The 22,432-nt window shown below is 35.5% G+C and overlaps 1 protein-coding gene across 3 annotated transcripts in view; it reads right to left on the bottom strand.

Annotated features, from left to right (window-relative positions):
• Positions 1-22,432, bottom strand: part of LOC145692985 (ankyrin repeat and FYVE domain-containing protein 1) — a 262,326-nt gene that overhangs the window by 2,910 nt on the left and 236,984 nt on the right. For all 3 annotated transcript variants that reach the window (XM_081768611.1, XM_081768613.1, XM_081768612.1), the window contains exons 18-20: positions 18,514-19,054; positions 13,174-13,312; positions 10,372-10,470 (exon numbers count right to left, since the gene is read on the bottom strand). In XM_081768611.1, the coding sequence (XP_081624737.1) occupies positions 10,372-10,470; positions 13,174-13,312; positions 18,514-19,054 (779 nt within the window). The remainder of the gene's footprint in view (positions 1-10,371; positions 10,471-13,173; positions 13,313-18,513; positions 19,055-22,432) is intronic.

Below are 22,432 nucleotides of genomic sequence, written 5' to 3'. Positions count from 1 at the left end.
TGTCGATTGGTAGCGATGGTCGCTTCGCTGTCACAAGAACGGACATAAAAAAAAATCTCGTCATGTAAGGGCCATGAAATGTTAAAATCCGTCGAAATCTAGAATTCAAATTATTTCACGATCACAATTTTTCAAAATTTGGTATAGTAGACAGTAAAAGTACGTTCTATACAAAGTTTGAACTTAAAACTAATATGCTCATTTATCCTCAAAATTGAGTTTTCAATAAATCCTACGGTCTACTACAACGAATCTTTCTTTACACCGAACATTCCCCACACCGAGTTTTCCGTACACCGAATTTTCTGTACACCGAATTTTCCTACAACGAATTTTCCTACACCGAAATTTCCTACACCGAATTTTCCTGCTCCCGCGTAGCCTCTATCACCTCTATTTTACTGAAGTTAATTTTACAACGGCTACTATCTGAACTTGTTTTTTCTGAAGATCGTGTGACAGAGTATCAACAAAATATTTCGTGGAACAAAGGAAAACAAACAAACAAAAATAATAATAATAAATCTTTAAACCTCAATTTTGAACAAATCTTTCCTATTCCTTTCCCATAACTTTTGGTGCTTTTACGCCGAAAGAATCCCTGTGGACTAAAAAGAGGAGTAGTTTGACCCTTGCATTTTCAGAGCAACCTTGGAACACTAGAATTCCGTGCTATGAGCGTTTGTTTGTGTTGTGAATGAATTACTGATGCATTTACGCGCTTCAAAACATTTCCACTATAGCGTAGCAAGATGGAAATTTCTTTATTCCTTAAAACAGTTTTTTTTTTAAATCAAATTCAAACACAATTGTAATGTCAAAGGGGACTATTTCTCAAACTTACTAGTCTTCTAATATATTTTTATAAGTCGCAAAATATCATGAAGCAGAAAAATTAGAATTATAGTAAAAGCCATTTCTAAATACTGATATCCATTTTGTCATGATTTTATGGTATGTGCAATTGTAAAACTTTTGATTTTGAAAAGTTGCACACTGAGATATTACAAACTAGTAGTTTTAAGAAATAGGCCTCAGATGTGATCTTGTAGTTTATATTCCCGCACACAAACAAGTAATACAAACAATTAAGTGGAATCTTTCAGTTTAACGTCTCATGTTACACCCTTTATGCTAAGGAAGACGGGTGATTAAGGCAAGAGGATGATAATGAAATAATTGGTGGAATAAGAATGTGGGGTGGGGCGGAAACTGGAGTACCCCGAGAAGAGAGAGAGAATTCATTTCTAAAATTACTGATAAACTTAGTCAATTGAATATGAAATGCTCACTCCCAGAACTTGTTGATTCACGCGTAAAACGCTCTTTACCTATTAGGGAAACAAACATTCAAAACAAAGACGGCGGCAAAAGAAGATATATGCATATTTCTTACTTATTAGATGAACAATGTAAAGATTCTGTAAAATCGGTGGCAAAAGTTGAATTTCGTTCATGAGAACGTGACGTCACAGTTTTCAAACTGCTATTTGTGATTCGGCAAAATCGAATAAAGAAATGGTTTGCAGACCAGAAAAGCAAAAACTAAATAAAGTTTCTTTTGAATGTTCCTCGTCTGTTGTTTTGCTTTAAACAAGTACACATGGAAAGAATAGCCCACTTGTAGAAAACATTTGTAAGTTGGATTAAAAGGAGTAGTAACAATGTTCTCACTTCAAAGAGGTACATCTGAGCACCACAAGAGTTCCGTAGATGATAAGAGAATGTGAGACGATGAAGTATGCTCTGTGGTAACGGCTCTGTGGTATTCAGTCAAAAATTGCAGTGCCACAAAGTACAGGAGAAAAGTGGAACAAATGTTTCGGAAAGACGAACAACCTACGTGGATCAAGATGAAAATCGCACGTGGGTGCAGTACACAACAATGTTTTCAGGGAATTTGAGAAGCATATGGTTATACAGCCATTCAAGATCGCCAGTCGAACCGGAACGACCATCAACTGACAACAACACAATCCTGCTCCTTGCCTATCTGCTGCACGAGGATCACCGATGGACCACGTGTGAGCACAATAACATCGCTATGCACTTGCACAGGAATTGCTAAACCCTATCACACGGAGGGTGAAGACCTGCCTGGAAGGACTGTCACTATGGATGAAACCGGGTACGATGGTACGAACCACGGTTCAAGCGGCAATCTACTGAATGGGAACACCCTGGTTCTCCTCGCCCGAAGAACGTGCGCCCTGCACACGGTATTGGTGTAGTGAAGTTCATAATGGCTTATGATATTCATGGGGCTATTATGTACCATGTTATACGTCAAGGAGAGAAGTATTACAGGTTGCAACTTCTTGCGACAACACTTTCGTCCTGGCTCTCCTGAAAGTGACTTCACGTTCAACACAGGCTCCCATCATTCTTCATGACAATGCACAGTGTTACACGGCCAGCACTCAGTAGCGTCATTTCAGATTTGGCTTTGGGGGAGGGAGGCAAGACCCCTTGATATAAGTAAAATTTCGCGTTTTTCACTGACTTACTACTGTTCTATTGATAAAATCTATATAAATCTCAAACTCAGGGCGGTCAAATGCCCCCCTGCCCCCCTAAATGACGCCACTGCTACCACTGTCATGGAGCTCCTGCGTCAGTGGGAGATATTGTAACATTCGCCATATTCGCCAGATATGAGACCGTGCCATTACGATCTTTCTGCCAAATGAAATAACCAATTCACGAGAAGCACTATGACAAGAGAAGCATCGTTTGTGCCATATGGCAGTCCCTGCGTGAAATCTACAAAGATGGATCCGCTGATGGTGTACGACGCCTTCCACACGTGTGACAAAAGGTGATAGAGATGGAAGCCGATTACACTGAAGGAATGTAACAATTGTTCATCCGTACTTAAAACCAGGTACGAATTATAACAATGTTGCCATTATTTTTTATCTATCCCTTGTAAATCAGATTAATCGTAACAGTACAGTAACTTTACCGATCTATATGCGTCCGAGTCCCCAAGGGTTGAAAACAATGCTTCAGATAGATTTAACAAAATTCCATCTGAGTATACTATAAAATTTAAGTTGGATTATAGCAAATTATTAAAAGCAAGCTCTTTTGTTTTCGACTGATGAAATACTGTAACTGTAATATCTAAAATATTCTCGAAGGAAAATTAAGAAAAACAACACTCTTCGTCCTTTTAGAAGCCCTCTACTTGCATCAGAGGTGAAGTGTATAACGTAATGTTAAAGTCAATATTTAAAAATTAAATCTCATCCCGGGAATAATTATATTCTTTCAGAAATTCAATGGATTCGAAAAATTCCATTTAATATGTAATTCTGAATTCTATTTATGAATTACGTAATATGAACAAATTAGTTATGCCATATTGTCAGGTTATTAGTAAATCATTTATTTGTAAAATATGAAAAAAGTCGTCTGAGCAGTTTATGAAAAAATTGTTCCAAAATAACAGCCCCGAGAATGAACTACTTTTTTTCCCCTCGAGAGCAATGACATACCATAGTACAGGACTGTTAATGAAATGTTGAAATGTTGATGTATGAAATATAAATAAAATCGTCAGAGCTGTTTTCGAGAAAATTACAATTTTTGAATTTTATTCCCTTCAGTTAACTACCCTTATTTTTGGGGTAAGAAGAAAATTCATTCCCACTCCTGAAAAACCTTATCAGAACCGGTTAAAATACGGTGAAGGTATGATCTATAAGCGAGTGTACATACATCGGGACGAATTGATATCCAAAAATCATTTTTCCGGAATATGTAAGCCATGAAACGTGTATATCCGTTGAAAACTCTATATTTTTTTCTAATTCAATATTTTTCCTCTATGATCAGTATACTTTCTCTCTCATATCTCTTGGGGTTGTAGTTAGTGTATACTGGCTTTAGTTCGATTATATCGGACAAGGTGTTATTTTCGTGTTTATCGGAAAAAGTGTTAATTCGTGTCAAGAACAATTGAAGGGCGTAACTATGTTCATGTTGATAATGGATAAACTGTTGGTGAAAATGAGCCAGATGTGGCTGTTATTTTAGGTCTATTGTGACCCATAAGTGGCTGAGTTTGGAAATAGTTTTAAGTGTTAAGGTATTTTTTATTCAGGAATACGAAACAGTTATGGACTGGCTAAAGCGAAGAGCTTATTAAAGAACACGATGCAATAATATTAGATTATTTGAGAAGTTGTGCCTATCATTAATTATCTAACTAGCGTTATTAGTAAGTTCAAAATTTACGTTCTCTACCTGAGCTTTTACTTTTGCATTATATAATGTAGAACATGAAATCGCATGAACTAATAGTTCAAAATATCTGTTTTGTACTTGCCATGCTCTTCCACTTGTAGCATTTTCAAAAATGAAAGAAACAAAGGAAATGAGAGTGGCACATCACGGCGTTCTACCACACCCACTGGCAAAAGACTTAAAAAAAACCTTCCTCCGCCAGTAGGATATTTGTTTATGAACACCAAATTGAAGCAAACGAACTTTCATCCCCATCTCTCCCCACTGTGTAATATATAATTCACTACAATGTTACCAAAAATCTTCATTACACTTGATCTACGTCATTAAATGTAAAACTAAAACCGTCATCCATTTGCTATTATTTTACCGTATTCGTATGGAAAATTTTAACTTGTTGACTACCATATTTCGTTAGTTATTTAAGAAGTAAAAATTTACATGTTATTTTATGGGGATTGAGAAGCCAGTGATAAAAAGTATAAGATCCCCTTAAATGAGTTATTTATTCTACCTATTCTTACATATAAAAGTGAGAACATTCCTTATGAAAATTTCATGAGATATGTTGTATTTTCGTCAACAAATACGATCTAAAAACAATGTTAGATATTAGAAGTGGAAGTAGAAGTACAAATAATACTTTCTGATTACCTCATTCTATTTTATCACATTCCAGAAAAGTATTGTAGTTACAGACTAGAAGTACGTACTTTGTAATTCTATTTATTTATTTATTTATTTATTTATTACTTTTCTCTCTTAAATTTATTTACTTGTAAATATACTAATTATTCATTCTGGAATACAAATATAGCAACTAGAAATAAAATTAAAAGTACGTACTTTTAGCGAATGACTGGAAAATAAAGATTGCACGCAAGATAATCTTTAACGAATCAAAAGTACGAGTATTTTACTATTGTCTAGCAAATATCATGTCTTGCCACGTTTGCCCCTCACCCACAGGCTTTGATTTCGTAATTTCTATACCATTTCAATTTTCTTTAGGTGTGTCTATACTAACATTATAGAGGAACAGAAGCTGATCATTTTACGAATAAAGATAAAGCAACAATAATTTCACTGGTATCTTTCTAAAAGCATGTGTTACCAGAATTTGATGGATTTTAGATTTCTGGGCTTTCGGCATCTAAGGCCATTTAGCCCGTCACGTGCCCTGTCATGTTTGCACCCTCTCTTATAACGCACTCACAGGCTTTGATTTCGTATTTTCTACACTTCTCCAATTTTATTTGGGTGTTCGCACACTTTTGGACCACCCTATAAATTGTAATCCAGAAGCACGCATGCTAGACACACTATTTACTAAAAAGCAACTATATATATCACAATACAAAGGATCTTCTAGTGCTCAGATTCGCGGTCCAATCTGAAACATGGTCCAACGCTCTTACGACTGATTCTCTCTCTTCAGTGTTTTTTTTTTTTTTTTTTTTTTAATCGTTTAAGTGCCTTTCATTTTATTTTTGCGCTAAAGAAAACTACACTATACTGTCTCTAAATTAAGGGAAAGATGACAACACGTATCTATTTGTCATTTGGAGTACTGCAAAGAACGATCAAGTGTTGTATATGCTATATCTAGTGTAAAGCATGAGGCTCATTTCCCACAGGCTATGCCCCAGCTGATAATCCAATGAAACATATATGTTAAAGTACTATATTAGTGTGCAAACCTCAAACAGAAGTGAGAAAATTGAATTTCGAATTAACATTGTCTCTATGGGAAAAGTACAGAAATTGGCGTAACTTGTTTTTTGAAACCACACTGTTATTTCAATAGTACTTCGTAAGACCTTTAAAATGAGCCTTACGTGCCTTAGGGAAATGTACCATTGGCGAGCAGGATCAATCAAAGTTGGATCAAACTGCTATTTTAAACACAAAAGCCTAATAAGATGCCGTTTATCACATAAAACTGATGGTCGAGTGGTCAGCGCAGTTGGACTGCACCTTAAATTTTTGTTATAATCAACTTATTTTTATACAAATTACTACGTTCTTTTGTTTGTGAGACAAGTTTAAGTCATACTAAAAATAGAGTCTAAACCTTATAATTTGATTGATCATAGCTCGCCAATGACACACTTCCCCAAGATGAGTGTATGCTCATTTTAATGTCTTACTAAGTACTACTGAAATACATAATAAAAACGCGCAATTTTTTTTTTTTTTTTTTTGGTAAGTTATGCCTATTTTTGTACCTTTTCCATAGACGATAATGTTAATTCAAAATTAGCGCAGGAGGTCCGGGTTCGGTTTCCAGAAGGGGTTTGGTTTAGATTCCAAGTTAAGGTGTAGATCCACGTCTCATAAAGCCGCGGTGGTCAACGAGACACTAAACTCTATAAATCAACCAACCAAGGCATCGAATTGACCCCAGATCTTGCAGTGTTATGCAGAGGATGGAAGGACAGTACAATTACGGACTAGCTCCACGACAGTATCATGTGCACCCTAGCCACACCTTTTAAGAACATCAATCAGAGGCAAACCAAAAAGCAATGGTTCAGTATTCTTCCTCAACATTGGTTGCTGTGTTGCTCCGTATGCAACCAAAGTGATTCGGTACCGTGGCAACAGGCTGGGAGATGCGTCCATTCTGCATCGCTATATCGGTCCGGTACGGGACATTATGCTATAGGGTACCATTTGATTCCATACTTGCTCGCGTTTGGGTGTGACTGGTTCATCGATGAGATGTTGGATCCGGTTGTGGTCCCTCTATTGCAGGTCATGCATAAGACGTTTCTTAAAACAGGAAACACATGTGCAACACAAAGCCACATGATGTTCCAGTACTTTCTTGGCCAGAGTGTTTACCTGATTTCTTGCCAATCGACATGTCTAGTCCGCAGATCGCTTTTTACACCAGAGACCTCCCCATGCTACAGTTGATTTTTGACAACGTGTAGCTGACGCAGCTAGCGATACACCAGAAAAAAAAAAAAAAAAAAAAAAAAAAAACATCCAAGGCAGCATCGTGTCGCAGCCGTTTTAGACGCGCATGATGGATTCACGCACTGCTCACTTCGAGACCTTCTGCTACTCTCTCGACGCTGTTACAAATCGCACAAAGCCATAACTGTACGTTTTATTTCACATTTGTATATGGGCTTTCTGCACGCCACATTTGGGGCTGCTACCCCATCTTTTTAGGTGTTATATTTTTATAAATACTTTTTTTTTTTTTTTTTTAAACATAAATACACTGCTCGAATTAAATCGACAAGTAAGCCTAATGTATGTCCTGAGAACTCATTTCACAAAACAAAACAAGGTAAAAATAATATAACGTTTTTCAATTACTGCTCTTTAATATTTTTTACTTTTCTTTGCCTGGTGAAGTGTCAGCGGAAAGTCGTTGAGACACGTAGAGTATCAGGAAAAACATTTTCCCATGCTTTTAAAAGCAAGTATTTATAATTAGCGTGTCCCACAAGTAACTGGTAGGTTGGGGGCATTCTTCTCATGAATATTCCTTTTATCTGCTGTACTACTGTCGGAACAGATAGTATAATTCCACTTACCAAGCGTATGGAACACAATATTTCAAGTTACTCACGTATTCATATTCCTCGGACGATTTTCTTCCAATATTTCGAGTGTTACAATCAGACACTCATCTTCAGGAGCACACAGTGGCTTAAGACCTTTCACAACACGATCTTCACATTCTACCACTGGTAAAAAAAGAAAATACGAAGATAGTGTGAAAAAAGGACTTAAGCCACTCTATGTCCCTAAGGATAAATGTCCGATTGTAATATTTGAAATAGTATAAATCTAGCCTTATAGTGTTTCTGATTTCTGAATTTGTATCACAATGAGAGGGAAGTAAACTCTCTAATTTTAAAATTTCGTATTTCCATACACAAACTGAAATCAAACATGTACTGTATGTCATTTCTCATATATTTACGAGGCTCCCAGATCTTCAGGATACTCCTCAAATATCTTCTACGGGTTTCCTTAGAAAAATCAGCAGATATACTGTGCGATGAAACAAAATTTAAGTATTATATATACACAATTTGTACCGGCTTTCCGAAAAGTCCCTGTACCCATTTCACACACACAAAGCAAGTCAGTGTAATTATAGTTTATTTATTTACGGCATACTCTAGATGGTACTGACATAAATGAACTATTTATCCAGTGATCTGGACGTGCGAGGACATGTTAAGCGACGGGAGAACGTTTCTTCACGAGTCTTTTTACGTGCACTACACAGCCTGTTTGATGAAGCAAGCACGTTCCTCCCAATCACGAAGACAAATTACGTTTTTTCCAATCAAGCAAAGTTGTTTTACGAGGGGGTCATTGCCAAAGCGATCTCTGAACACAGTCAATAGCTGTGTCACTGTTCTGTGCAGCCGTTTGTGCACTCACATACACGGCATTAATCGTTCCTCAATTGTGTAACTGCAACAAATCACATAAGTCATGGCTTCACAACTGAAATGCTCCACGTGACTTTGAACGCAGAGGTATCAGTGTTGTCTCTGATAATGAAACCAGTGTTACCAGCACCTTAACTAAAATCACACTGACATTGTTCTTTGTAATGTTCAAACCTAGCGATACGGGAACTCCTCGAACACTCTGTATGTATGACATGTTATTTTCTTTTAGCGATGACTACACTGATATGACTTCACGAATGGTTTACCAATCACCATAGGAAACAATCACTGGGGATGAGGGCTAGATCTCGCACAAGCCATTCTGCAGGGCTTGAAAAATCTTCATTGAGACAACTTCTAACAAACTAGACAAAATATAGGAAAGCATAATCTTGCAATAATATCAGATCGCGCATCTGCAAGCAACGTTTAGAATTCATATCTCTTTAGAAGATAGACAACAAGAATACGTAAGTTATAACGCACCAGGCTGTTTCGTCTTTAGAGAATATCTGCTCAATGGTGACTGTTGAGCTGTTAAAGAACCCATCTATATGCAACACATCATCATCGCTCCACAGAATATTGTCGAACAGGTCGACTTACTCTTCTCTACATGAAAGAATCGTTTTATGAAATTCCAGGCACCTGTCTATCCATCCGAAAATAATTTTTTGAAAATAGTGTTGCTTCTATGATCGAGAACTTAACTGTGGAGAACATATACAGCATGGCATATGTAGCCCTTCTTTTGCGACTTGCGTTACGGATTTCCTTCTAATATCACTGAATCATCAAACATCTCTTTAAATATCATAATTTTTCTTGATGTCCGTAACACCAGTGGTTCCCAAGCGGTGTGTTAGGTTATTTTAGAATTTAAAAATTGTGAAGCATTTAGTAATTAGTTACAAACAATTTCGAGACAGACTGTGTGCCGATGAACGCCTCCTGCGGCAGCAACAATGCTCAGTACTAGACAGTTACTACTTTAAGGTTTTACATTGTCTTACTACTACTACTACTACTACTACTACTACTACTACTACTACTACTACTACTACTACTACTACTACTACTACTACTACTACTACTACTACTACTACTACTACTACTACTACTACTACTACTACTACTACTACTACTACTACTACTACTACTACTACTACTACTACTACTACTACTACTACTACTACTACTACTACTACTACTACTACTACTACTACTACTACTACTACTACTACTACTACTACTACTACTACTACTACTACTACTACTACTACTACTACTACTACTACTACTACTACTACTACTACTACTACTACTTCTTCTTCTTCTTCATCATCATCATCATCATCATCATCATTATTATTATTAATAATAATAATAATAATAATAATAAAACGTGTCGCAAAGTCGTGGGTGTTCAATAAAATGAGTATCAATCAAAAAAGGTTGGGAACCACTGCATTACCAGTTACCAATAACTTCCTGTGATAGCCTTTGTTCGTTTTTTTTTTTTTAAATTAGAAAAGTATGTCTAACACTGAATTAAACAATATTTAAAAAATAATCAATTTCTGGCTTTTTGATTCCTCTGTCTTTCATGTCTTTCACAAGAATATCATTATCAAGACAAGATACATTAAAACAAACTTAATAGAATAGTTGGATCCTTTAGTAATCTTACCAGTGATGTTTCCTGACAGTAATGCCAAATTTCACTCCGCATTCTAAGCATATGTCACCTTCTGACCACGGAGGTTCCCTCGCCATACAGTCCAATATGCTGAAAATAAATAAATAAATAAATCAATGGAAGATAAGTGTTTGATCAATATACACACCCACGAATATCTAATGCCGCACTTCTTTGGCTTCTAATTATTAAATCTTAGTGGATGATAGAGGACTAAGTTGATTTGAAAATTATATACTATATATACGTACATATATAAAAAGAGAGAGAGAAAGAGGAAGAAGAAATAACCAAATTGTATTATATGATATCTTTATCTTTACAAATGCATCCCGTTCTGTTGAATTTGTCATACCACTTACGTATGGAGTTCTTTGATGGTGGATCTTTATGAAATTTTGTGCGGAACTCGCGCTGAACACTAACAACAGACCCTAGCGGATAAATTTTAAACTACTACGCTCGTCCCAAACAAAACTTGAGGATAATATTGAAAGTATTTCCATACAGATTTCATTGTTGATAGAGTATTATCACTTATAGAACGTATCCTTATCGTTCACATCATTTTGAATCACGCTATATTATATATATATATATATATATATATATATATATATATATATATATATATATATATACTCACCGGACAAAAAATTAGTCACCCCTCAAGAATTCGTGAACAGCGGTAATTAATAGCGTGTAACACCAGCTCTGGCTTTGATAACCGTCTGGATTCGGTTTGGAAGCGAGTCCACAAGGTTTTGCAGGTATGTTACATCCAGTTCAAGCCACTCGTTCAGGATTTGATCCCGCAAATCCGCCAAACTGAGTGGATGCCGATTTTGGCGTTTTACCCGCTGTTCCAACATGTCCCACAGATTCTCGATGGGGTTCAAGTCTGGTGACTTTGCAGGCCAATCCAGATGGAAGAGGGTTCGGGAGTGTTCATCATACCACGCACAAATTGTTCCAGCCCTATGAACTTTGCTGTTGTTGTCTTGAAAAATAGGAGCCTCCACAGCATACTCATCATGAAGATGTTGACTGAAAGGCAACACTTGCTCATCCAGAATGTTCAAATACACATGCTGGTTCATTGTAGTGGTGACTTCAGTAAGTGGGCCCAATTCATGATAAGAAAAACACTCCCAAAACATCACAGACCCACCTCCGGCTTGAACATGCCCTTGCACTCATTCAGGATGAAATGCTTCATGTGGCTTTCGGTGCTCTCGACGACGTGCGTCATTGGAATACAAGCAAAAACGTGATTCGCCAGACCACATTACCTTCCGCCAGTCAGCTACTGTCCACGTTTGGTGATTTCTGGCCCATTGAAGACGTGCAGCTTTATGTGCCTGTGTGAGCAATGGCCCCTTGCGAGGTGCCCGACTCCAAATGTTCAATGCCTGCAGTTCCCGTCGTAATGTTCTTTCGCTAACAGGTTGGGATGGACCTGCATTCACTGTCTGCAGCAATTCCTGTCGGGTTTGGAACCGATTTTCATTCACAAGCCGAGAAACGCGTCTCTGGTCCCTCTCAATCATGACCTTCTTCCGACCACAATTCTGACGCCGTGTTTCGTGGCCACGTGTATGGCACTACTGCTTGTACACGCGTTAAACAGTTCGCTGCAAAACACCAACAAATCTAGCAACTTCCCTCACCGTATGGCCATGGACACGGCCAAACACGATTGCCCCTTTTTGCCACTCTGTTACAGCGTTACTTTTACCCATTTTGACGGACACTGTCCACTTGCAACACACCTGTCTCACTGACTGAAGCTGCCTTATGGTTCCGTAGAGGCAGTGCGCGCACAGTTGTGCACGTGACTCGACTGCTGCGCCATCTGTACAGGCTTTACGATTCATCTCTCCTTCTGCACAAGGGTGACTAATTTTTTGTCCAGTGAGTATATATATATAGGGTGTTTCAAAACAACACCGACAACGTTTTGGAGGTGATTCCTCACACCAAGGTAGGACAAAAAAAGTATAGACCAACCTGGGAGCACAATTGCTTTCTTTCAGAGTTATAGGCTGCCGAAAACATGAAAAAATGAACTTTAGAAGTCCATAGCTCCAAAACTATGGGACCTATCGTAGTCGGGTCAAGACTTCACTTAGGAACTAGCATGTGCCCTATCCAAATAACCACCTTTCAGAATCCTGTGGTACTTCCACAACAATTTTTATAGATAATTGGCAAATACTTCAAGTTATATGCCCGTAGCCAAACTCCCTTTATACAAATTGTTGTGTGAGCACCTCTGGATTTTGAAACATGTATTTTTGGATAGCACACATATTATTTCCTAAGTGAGGTCTTGACCCGACTACGGTAGATCCCATAGTATTGGAGCTATGGTCCATTAAAGTTCATTTTTTCATGTATTCGGCAGTCTATAACTCTGATAGGAAGCATTTGTGCACCCAGGTTGGTCTATACTTTTCGTCTTATCTTGGTGTCAGGAATCACCTCCCAACCGTTATCGGTGTTGTTTTGAATATAAGTATACACTCAATGAAATAAAATCTTCATAGTTATCTACAAGAAAATATTTTTCAATTTCATTGAGAAATCGTATTTCATTTAAAGTTCACATGAAATTGTCTGTTGTTAGGTTTAGAATGTCATATTCTCTGATATAATCATGAAAAGTACGACAGAAAATATTGAAGAACAACTGTGTTCAGAATATTCTGTATATTTACATTGTAATAATAATAAAAATAACAATAAAAAACTTTGTCTTACAAATCAAGGTACTTCTTTGGTACAACTCACCTGAATAGAAGTTGTTTTGTAGCAACTTGGTAGTTAAATATTGTGATACCTTGCTTGTTCATAGATCCTAAGCATGCACCATATTTGACAAGAGCACGACACAAGTTGCCATTTCCTTTTATGTAAGCTAACAACAAAGCTGAAAGTATAAAAAATACCTTCAGTTAATTGAATCGAAGTTAAAAATAAAATGCCTAAGATTCAATCAAACTAATCTTTAAAAACGTATTTATCCAACTAAATGTTGCATTATCATTAAACATAAATTAGATATTACAATTTTATCAAAGTACGTTTTTATTTATTTTAATGATTGCAAGATATAATTTCTTATGTTCATATCACTCTTAGGTTTTAAATTCGTGAAGCTATTTAGACTCCCAGGCCTTTTTCAAATTATGGACATCCATCTTTGGAGGGTTTAAGAATAATGTTTAGGTCAAAACTTAATTTTAAAATGCTTTAGAGAAAACTAGGAGCTTATTCTAGAATTCTGGATGGAATGATCTTCACTTTTGAACAGTGGCTTCGCTTCAAGTTGTACGAAATAGTAACAGCATTTGAAGGCGGTAAATTCCACGAAAGTTGCCAGTATATTTTAATCTTTATTTTGTATTGAAGTTAATATTTTTTCTTTCACTAAAATTGTCTGAAATATTGAACAAAGATCTATCTAGATTTTCTCGATCGATATTTAAAGTATAATTTACAATTGTAATGTAGAAAGCCTGTCAATTTTTTAACCAGTTTTCTAACCTACCTCCTTCTTTAAAGCAATCAAAAGATAGCTATAATTTGTTCCTTTTTTAAGTTTTGCGTCCTTGATCAACACCGAGACTATTAAGGATGGGGTGTAATGGAGAAACACCGTATGCACTGGTTTCCTCGGGGTTTTCCCGTTACCTCCTACTTTCTTCATTCCCTTCATTCCACCATTTTCTTCATTTCTCATCATCACAGTCTCCTTTAGCCTAGCCGGAATAACCGTGGGACGTATTGACATATGCTCCTAGGCTGGATCGGAAGTTGGATCCGGTGCAGCTTGTGAGTGTACAGATCATCCTGCAAGATTCACCCCTGACAGATTAGTTCGCTCCTCACAACACTCTAAGAAGAACTGGATTACAATCCTACGTCATTGGCTTTGGCTTGTTTTTTAAAAGCCTTATTTTGTAAATACCTTCGCAGGGTTTTAAAGTAAGTGTGACATGAATATTTATCCTACGTATGCAATTATTAAAGCCCGGATTTATATGTACGAAAAAAAAAAAAAAAAACAACTTGGAAGTGAGCATTGAAAAGTTAGAAAATACGCACTAGAAATTAAAAAACATTCGTTTCACGGTAACTTGCAAATTATGCACATTCAATGCTAAAACTTGTAGTAGTGCATCCATAACTACAGGTTCCGATAGAGGAATAAGATAACTATTCTATCAGGCCTTGTTTCCATATTGTATTAAAACACAATAACACACTGAGCAACGCTATGTGGTAATATGTTAAAAACACACACACACTCACGTAACAGTTATTGTGTTGAAACTATTACGTGATTTTTTTAAAACATATTATCACATGGCCTTGCTCAGTGTGTTATTATGTTTTAGAAATAAGATCAAAGACAGAACCTGCTACTCGGACGCTGAACTCATATCAAAAAGCCATTAATCGCTATTTCTGACTATTCTGGCTCTATGGAGATGAATATTGAAACTAGAAGTGCTAATTTATATTTGTCATTTCCGGTTGCAACAGAGGAATTAAATCAGAGATTAAACATATTCTTGTGTTACTGAATCCATATCGAAAAACTACTACTTGTAGCTATCTATCTCTGTTTTCTGTTACAAGATTAACGTTGTAACTGGAAAATCGCAGATTTTCACCACTTCTGGTTTCAACAGATAGATGAAAGTCTACACAAAACTCGTTCTTGGGACGCTCAATCTGTGTTAAAGAATAAAACGCTTTTTGAAATCTATTTCCGTTCTCGCTTTATGGAGATGCGTATGGAAACCAGAAGTAGTAAATATTAACCACTTGCGGTTTTTTAGTGTGTTGCGGATGTTGGTGAGCTTTTTTTAAAAACGATGAATCGATTATTAAAGAAAGGCTTCTCATATATATATATATATATATATATATATATATATATATATATATATATATATATATATATATATATATATATATATATATATATATATATATATATATATATATATATATATATATATATATATATATATATATTTCCACAGTACATCACTAGGAATTTTTCAAGGTTTTCTGGTCTCTATTATGTCTATTTAGTTTATTTTGTGTTGGGAAAGATTTACTGATCGCATGCACGTACTGGTTGATTGTTTGACTCCATCTTTTCCAATTCTGAATTGAGCTAAGAACCTTATGCAACTTCTTTTCAACCTATTTTCCAGTTTCGCCTAGCACAGAACTTAAAAAGAAAGAAAGTTTTCTCAACAAGTTCAAGTGTCTCGTAGAGGGATGGACTTTGAGTTTCAGACGCTTAATTGGTTCCACAATTATCAAACAAGAAATTGTCATCTTGATAAATTGTTTCGTTTTTTAATGCTAGAAAAGAGTATTCTAGAGGGTAGGAAAAATAACTTTCTTAAAGGGTCTCAAGTATATACACAAAACTACCAATTTAGGACGTCAAATGTTTTAAAACGATTTGTAATTTAAAACATATACAGAAATATGCGGATACTCTTAGGATATGTACTAATCTTTAAAATATGCAATTGTATATGCCCATATGTATTTCTTAAAAATCTGAGTTCTATCAATTACTACTGTTTACTTTCCTTTCCTTTACACATTCGAACTAAATTTATGCGAGTATAACTTCTTGAAATCAGAAACTACATAGCTGTTCATCGATTAATGAAATGAACAGTCTATTTTTTAAATGATGAAGGTATTGAAACGAGAGAACGGAGCATAGATTACTTAATGGAATAATATAATGTGATTTTATGTGTGATTTCCTTTCAGTAGAATCTTCAGATGGCCACGAGAAATTACTGAAGAATATAAGACCACGGACTTATAAAGGGTTATTATGAATAGTAAGGAATTCACTATTGTTTCACTCGGCAGCATCAAGTTTTTTTTTTTTTTTTTAACAATGAATAGGTCTGATTAAATTATCTATTGGATGAAACCCTTCGTATATTTACTATCTGTTCTTGAGAAATGTCCTACTTTTCTAAGGCAGAAACTCCATAGGAATTACCTTTTAAATTTATTTTAATCTAATACAATGGTAGCCTAAAATACAACAAATGATACTGAAGATAAGGGAAAAGAATTGGGCTCCTACGTTAAGTCTAAATGAAATATTTCACATTGAAAGAACTCGCTATTCAACTCGCACTTATATCATATACCATACAATATTTAACTGTACGTACAAGTATTTACATATTCATTGTACCTCTTGAGACTTTTCCTGTCCAGGTAATAATATCTAAAAACTTCAATAGTGCTTCTCCACTACAAACTGTTACAACACACCTAACATAAGAACTGAACAAACTAATGTTAACTTCTATTGTATACGGCTATCAACGTTTTCCACTGCTGTATTTACATCCTCTTATCAATGTTTTCTGTCATCATCTTGTTTAATTGTGATGTAGGGGACTGCTATTAAAATGGGATTCGGACTTAGGTTTGCATCCTTATATGAGGTATTCCAGGTTCGATCCTAAGTTATGGGAGTTTACAGGATATCTAACTAACTAACTCTATGGCCTATGGAACACGGAGGTTCAATGCCGCGTTCACAAAACCTCTCCACTGACTTCTTTTCTTAGCCAACTAGATCCAGTTTCTACTTTGTATTCCTATTTCTGCAAGATCCATCTTAATATTATCCTCCCATCTGCGCCTAGGTCTCCTTAATGGTCGTATTCCGATTGGACTTCCAGTTGAGACTTTGAAAGCGTTCCTACTTTCTTCCATTCTGGCTACATGACCTGCCCAGCTGAGTCTCCTAGATTTGATGACCCTAACAATGTTCGGGTAAGCGGTATAAATCATGTAGCTCCTCCTTATGATTACAAGATAACAGGGTATAATTAAGTTTTCCCAGGTTCTATCGTTTCCTTCCACAGTGTCATTCACTTAATCATCCATCTCTCGTCTACAGGATTTAATTGTGGGACATTAGATTAATATTTCATCTTTTCATTTTGGGTTTATATCTGATATACTATATTTCCAGCAGAACGTGAATCTGCGAAAACATGCAAGCGACCAAATGAAAGTGAGCGACCAAGCATAAAGCTACGGGAAATCCCTTGGAAGTTCGATATACGAGACTTTCAATGTGTGTCCTTTTGACATGTGTATTGAACTATTTAGTATTACAAATATAATGTGTAGTGATATTTACAACTTTTCATCTTTCTTTTGGAAGCTGCCTACTCGTTCCCGTTTCAATATATACGGTTGCAAGAAAGACTTCGTCGAAAATATAAGCATTTGTTTACTGCAATACTATCTAACACTTAGGTATAGATCTGATAGTAATTTTTCCGAACAACGTGATAGATTCCCTCTGCTAAAAACTTTAGTAAATTATATATATTATGTGTCTTAAATATTAAACTAAATATTTACAGGGCCTTCTTTCATACGACATCCAAATCAATCCTGATCCCTCAATGTAAAGAATAAATTTTTGGAAATACAGTAGATCAGGTCGCAAAATTTCAAAGTTGGATGCACTCGCCAATCCAAAAATGATGGTCGCAAGTATATCTCACGTACAAATTATGAGAGGTCCACCCCACACACACGGCCTTTGGTTTGTCACAGAAAGATATTACATCAAAGTATATCCGTTGTGAAGATTTCACATTCCGTGTTTTCTCTCACTCACTGATAATTATTTTCGTGCGAAACAGAAACTGCGCAGCCCTGTGATTATAGGCAGAAACCATTTCTACTTAACATTGGTCGCCAGCTCTAAATTTCTAGTCGCCAATGGCGACCTGTGACCGGAAATTTTGCGCCCTGCAGTAGATTATTATAACTTCTGTACGTCTATGTTTATTTTTCTCTTTTATGTATAAGGATTGAATGGTTGGACTGAACGAGTCGCGAAAATGACCAGAAGTTTCTGTTAAGTACTGTATCAAAAACAATACTAAAATATACAAGAAAACATAGCAAGTTTGCTGCCCGTTCTATATTTAAATTAACTTTAAACATATACTACCAATTGTGAGGAACATATATTGAATAACATTTACCAATTTTTATTATCTCATTTTAGATATGAAAATCAGGTTATCATATATTTACCTGTATTCCCTTCTACATCCGGTTTATTCACAGGATATTCCGGCATAATTTCCATAAAAAAATCAAATATAGTGGCAGCATTTTCTTTCCCATAAGTAGCTAGAACATGGAGAGGATTCTGTCCTTTTAAGTTCACGGCATCAGCATTGATTTGAGACTCTGTAAGAAGGGTACGAATTACACTGAGGTGACCTTCTTTCACAGCCACATGAAGCGCATTATTCATATCATGGTCCACAGCATCGAAGTCCACATTGTTTTCTAGCAAAATACTTGTGATCGTAGCGTTACCTGTCAACGAAGCAATATGCAATGCTGTTTGCTTCTGAGAATTCCTATCATTAACGTTAGCACCAGCTAAAAGAAGATTACGAGTGATGATCTCTGAATCAGCTTCAACGGCCAAGTGCAGTGGTGTCATCTGAGCGGAATCTTGAACTCGAGAATGGATGTTCACGTGTATAGACAAAAGAAAAAGAACACTCTCAATATCCTTTCTTTTAATGGCAGTATGAAGATAGTTGCATCCTTTGTTATCAACCTGCAAATTAAATAAGACTTGTAGTTTCGTTTGAAGGTATAACTACGAGTTTCATTGATTTTTACTCAAGACAAAAACTTACACTATATATAAGCAGCTTCAGGAATTTTAAATTCTTGCATTTTCAGTAACTTTATCTTATACGTGTAATCCTATGTAATCAAGTAGTAAGCACTTGCTTTTGCAGATCATTCTTCCGGGTTCAATTCCCCATTAGGCCATATCATTTTCAGTGATGATAACAGAATCAGCCTAACAACATTACGAGGTAACTGACCAACTACTTGAATTAAGAGATGCAGTGAATTCAGGTCTAGAAAACTACGAAAGTGACAACAGAAACTGATTATGTCAATCACATCACTTATCAAATAAGAGTAGTTTCATTAGTTTCTTGGCCATGGAATTAATATAAATCAAACTATGTTAGCAATACCGTTGATTCTAATAGGTCTAGATGCATTTAAGATTTTACATCACACTTATAAATATGTCTAAATATTTTGACCTAATTTTAGGTAGTGTTATGACACGCTTACCAATATTGCTCAAAAATATGCCATTATTTTATCTAACACTATTTTAAAAATACGCATTTCTACAGAACAAATCTGAGATTTCGCACTCAACGTGAGTAAGACATATGTACACATACAAAAGTTAATTAGTAATCATTATAATAGTTAAAACAAATAGTTCTATGTTCAAACAAGTCCATTTAAATGTAAGTCTATTCAGTCTGATACACGTATATATACAGGGTGAACAATTTATCTGGAACATCCATGATAACAGAGAAATCAGAAGAGGGAGAAAAGCGAAACTTTGTATGAAGCAACTACCAGGAAGGGAACATTGTTTTACAGATTTACAGATACAACGGAGATGAACGAGACAATGCACTTCGGAAGTACCCTAGCGTTGGATACTATGGTCATGGTATGACTTGTTTTGAATGAATAGCAACGAAGTTACAAGGGCTTGAAAATTTGAATTTTTCGAAAGGTTTTATTTCGAATAAAATGCTTAGATAAGTATCATATCTAATTACTTGTGTGATTTGCAATGGATGTGTAAATTATTTTGGCGTTTACAGCACTTCGATATCTCAAAACATTCCGGAGATATGATAAACATTGCTGAAGTTTGCAACACTGCTTAAATCATGTAATTGCGAGGACTTGTAACGACACCTACTAAAAATTATTCCTGGAGAAGGAAAACAACAATCAGTTTAAATATTGTTCAGAAATACGCCATTTTCAGCAGTGTTGCGAACTTTATCAATGTTTATCATATCTCCGGAACGGTTTAAGATATCGAAGTGCTGTAAACGGCAAGATGATTTTGCCAATTGCAAACCAAACAAACAGTTACATATAATACTTACCTAAGCATTTTTTTCGAAATAAAGCTTTAAGAAAATATTCAAATTTTCAAACTCTTGTAATTCGTTGCTATTCATTCAAAACAAGTCATACCACGACCATAGTATCCAACGCTAAGGTACTTTCGATGTGCACTGTCTTGTTCATCTCGTTGTGCTGTATGTGTGATAGAAGCCTCCAAATTTTGAATGTTTGTGATACTATAACATCCTTAGTTTGCAACACTGAATACTATGTATGGTATTTTAAGTTTTCGTTTAAACAATGCATGTTGCATTGAAATATGCAATAATCTGACGTAGTGCCATTTGAAAAAATATAATTTTATACTGGGATGGCAACACTGTCTACTGAGTGGTGTTGCTTAATACGTAAAACGATGTCCCTCTCCTTATAGTTGCTTCGTGCAAAGTTTCGCTTTTCTCCCTCTTTTGGTTTCTCCGTTATCAAGGATGTTCCAAATAAATTGTCCACCCTGTATATGTAAGAATATGTTTAAAGGGTTCTTGAAGTGAAAGTACCAATAATATGTCACATTAAGGGTATAAGCAATTCAGTTGCTATTTCAAATGTATCTACAGTGGGAAGAAAAAATATACCAATCTATTCGACAGAAGAAAAATATAATAAAATAAAATTTTGTCATCACTGAACACAACTAAATTAATGTAGCGATTGACAATAATACCAATGACAATTTTTTCAATAAAACTACTCTTTTTTAGGGGAATTTACGTTAAGTTTATTTCATTTTTATTGTTTTGAAATTGATATTTTGTAGTCAAATTTTTATGATAATTTAGGGCAATTTCGAACTTTATTTCCCAATGTACATTATATATAATTTATGCACAGATGTGTACTGTTCCAGACAATAGAATTCCTATTTTCGTATATTCTGTTTTGTGGCAACGAAGTTGCAGTTGGATTCACATCGTAGTTACTTTGCAAATCTTAGGTCATGTGACCACGCAAAATCAATCAGTTCCATACATTTTTCTACCTTTGTCTAAACTACGTATTAATACAGTTTTTTCGCGTTTTGTACCGCTTGCAAGTGTACAAGATTAACAATGCTAAATAGCATTTGACTTATAGTCTAATTAATTGAAAAATGCTTATTTGCAGTATTCACCCAATAGATTTGCAAGTTATTTTGAAAAGTGGAAAGCTGTATGTTAAACAGTGTTGCGCTCGTCAATCGCTAAGTCAAAGTGCCTGTCGGACCGAAAAGCTGAATTGTGTTTCATTATAAGTTTGCATATCAAAGCAAATTGCAGTCATAGTGCTTTATCTGCTATTTGAAAAATTAAATAACATTGTGCCTTCTCGCACTTTCATTCTTCGCTAAACTGTGCCGTTTGCAGTAGTAAAATTTCTCCAGACGTTACTTGTGATTTCTGTGTGATTCAACTTTTGGATTACACACAGTACGTACATTGGCCACGAAAAAGGAACAAATCAGGAACGCCTATATAACTTTTGATCATTATAACGGAAAATATTTCAGCTTTCTTTTATCATCGCTATTGTTAGATCAGCGCAACAACCAAATACGAGTTAAGTCTTAGTGTGAAATGAGAGTGAATACGTCGTATATTTTACTCACTGCGAAAGTTAATAAGAAAAAGTGAATTTAGAGATGAGAGCAGATAGTAAAACCTCAAAAGGACACTAAAGTTCTAATCTATTAACAGAATACCAGGATAAAGAATAATAGTTTCATTTTTATTATTATCTGGTATAAATACTAAAAAAGGGTTGAATCTGTAGTTTTGTGTTTGCATCTTTGTAAATTCATGTAGTAGTTTTGCTTTGAATAAAAAATAATTATAATTGTACGTATATAAGTTTTGAAATTTCCTTTATATGTCAATCGCCTTGCTCATTTTTTCGCAACATTTCATACAATGCGGTATGTATCGTATTTCGCGACGGTAGTGGATTAACATTTTATTTATTGTTGCGGTTATAAATATAGAATATAATT

Source organism: Thermobia domestica, chromosome 8 (assembly GCF_964235325.1).
Source record: "Thermobia domestica chromosome 8, izTheDome1.hap1.1, whole genome shotgun sequence".
Classification (NCBI taxonomy): Eukaryota; Metazoa; Arthropoda; class Insecta; order Zygentoma; family Lepismatidae; genus Thermobia; species Thermobia domestica.
This window is presented reverse-complemented; position numbering and strand designations above follow the sequence as displayed.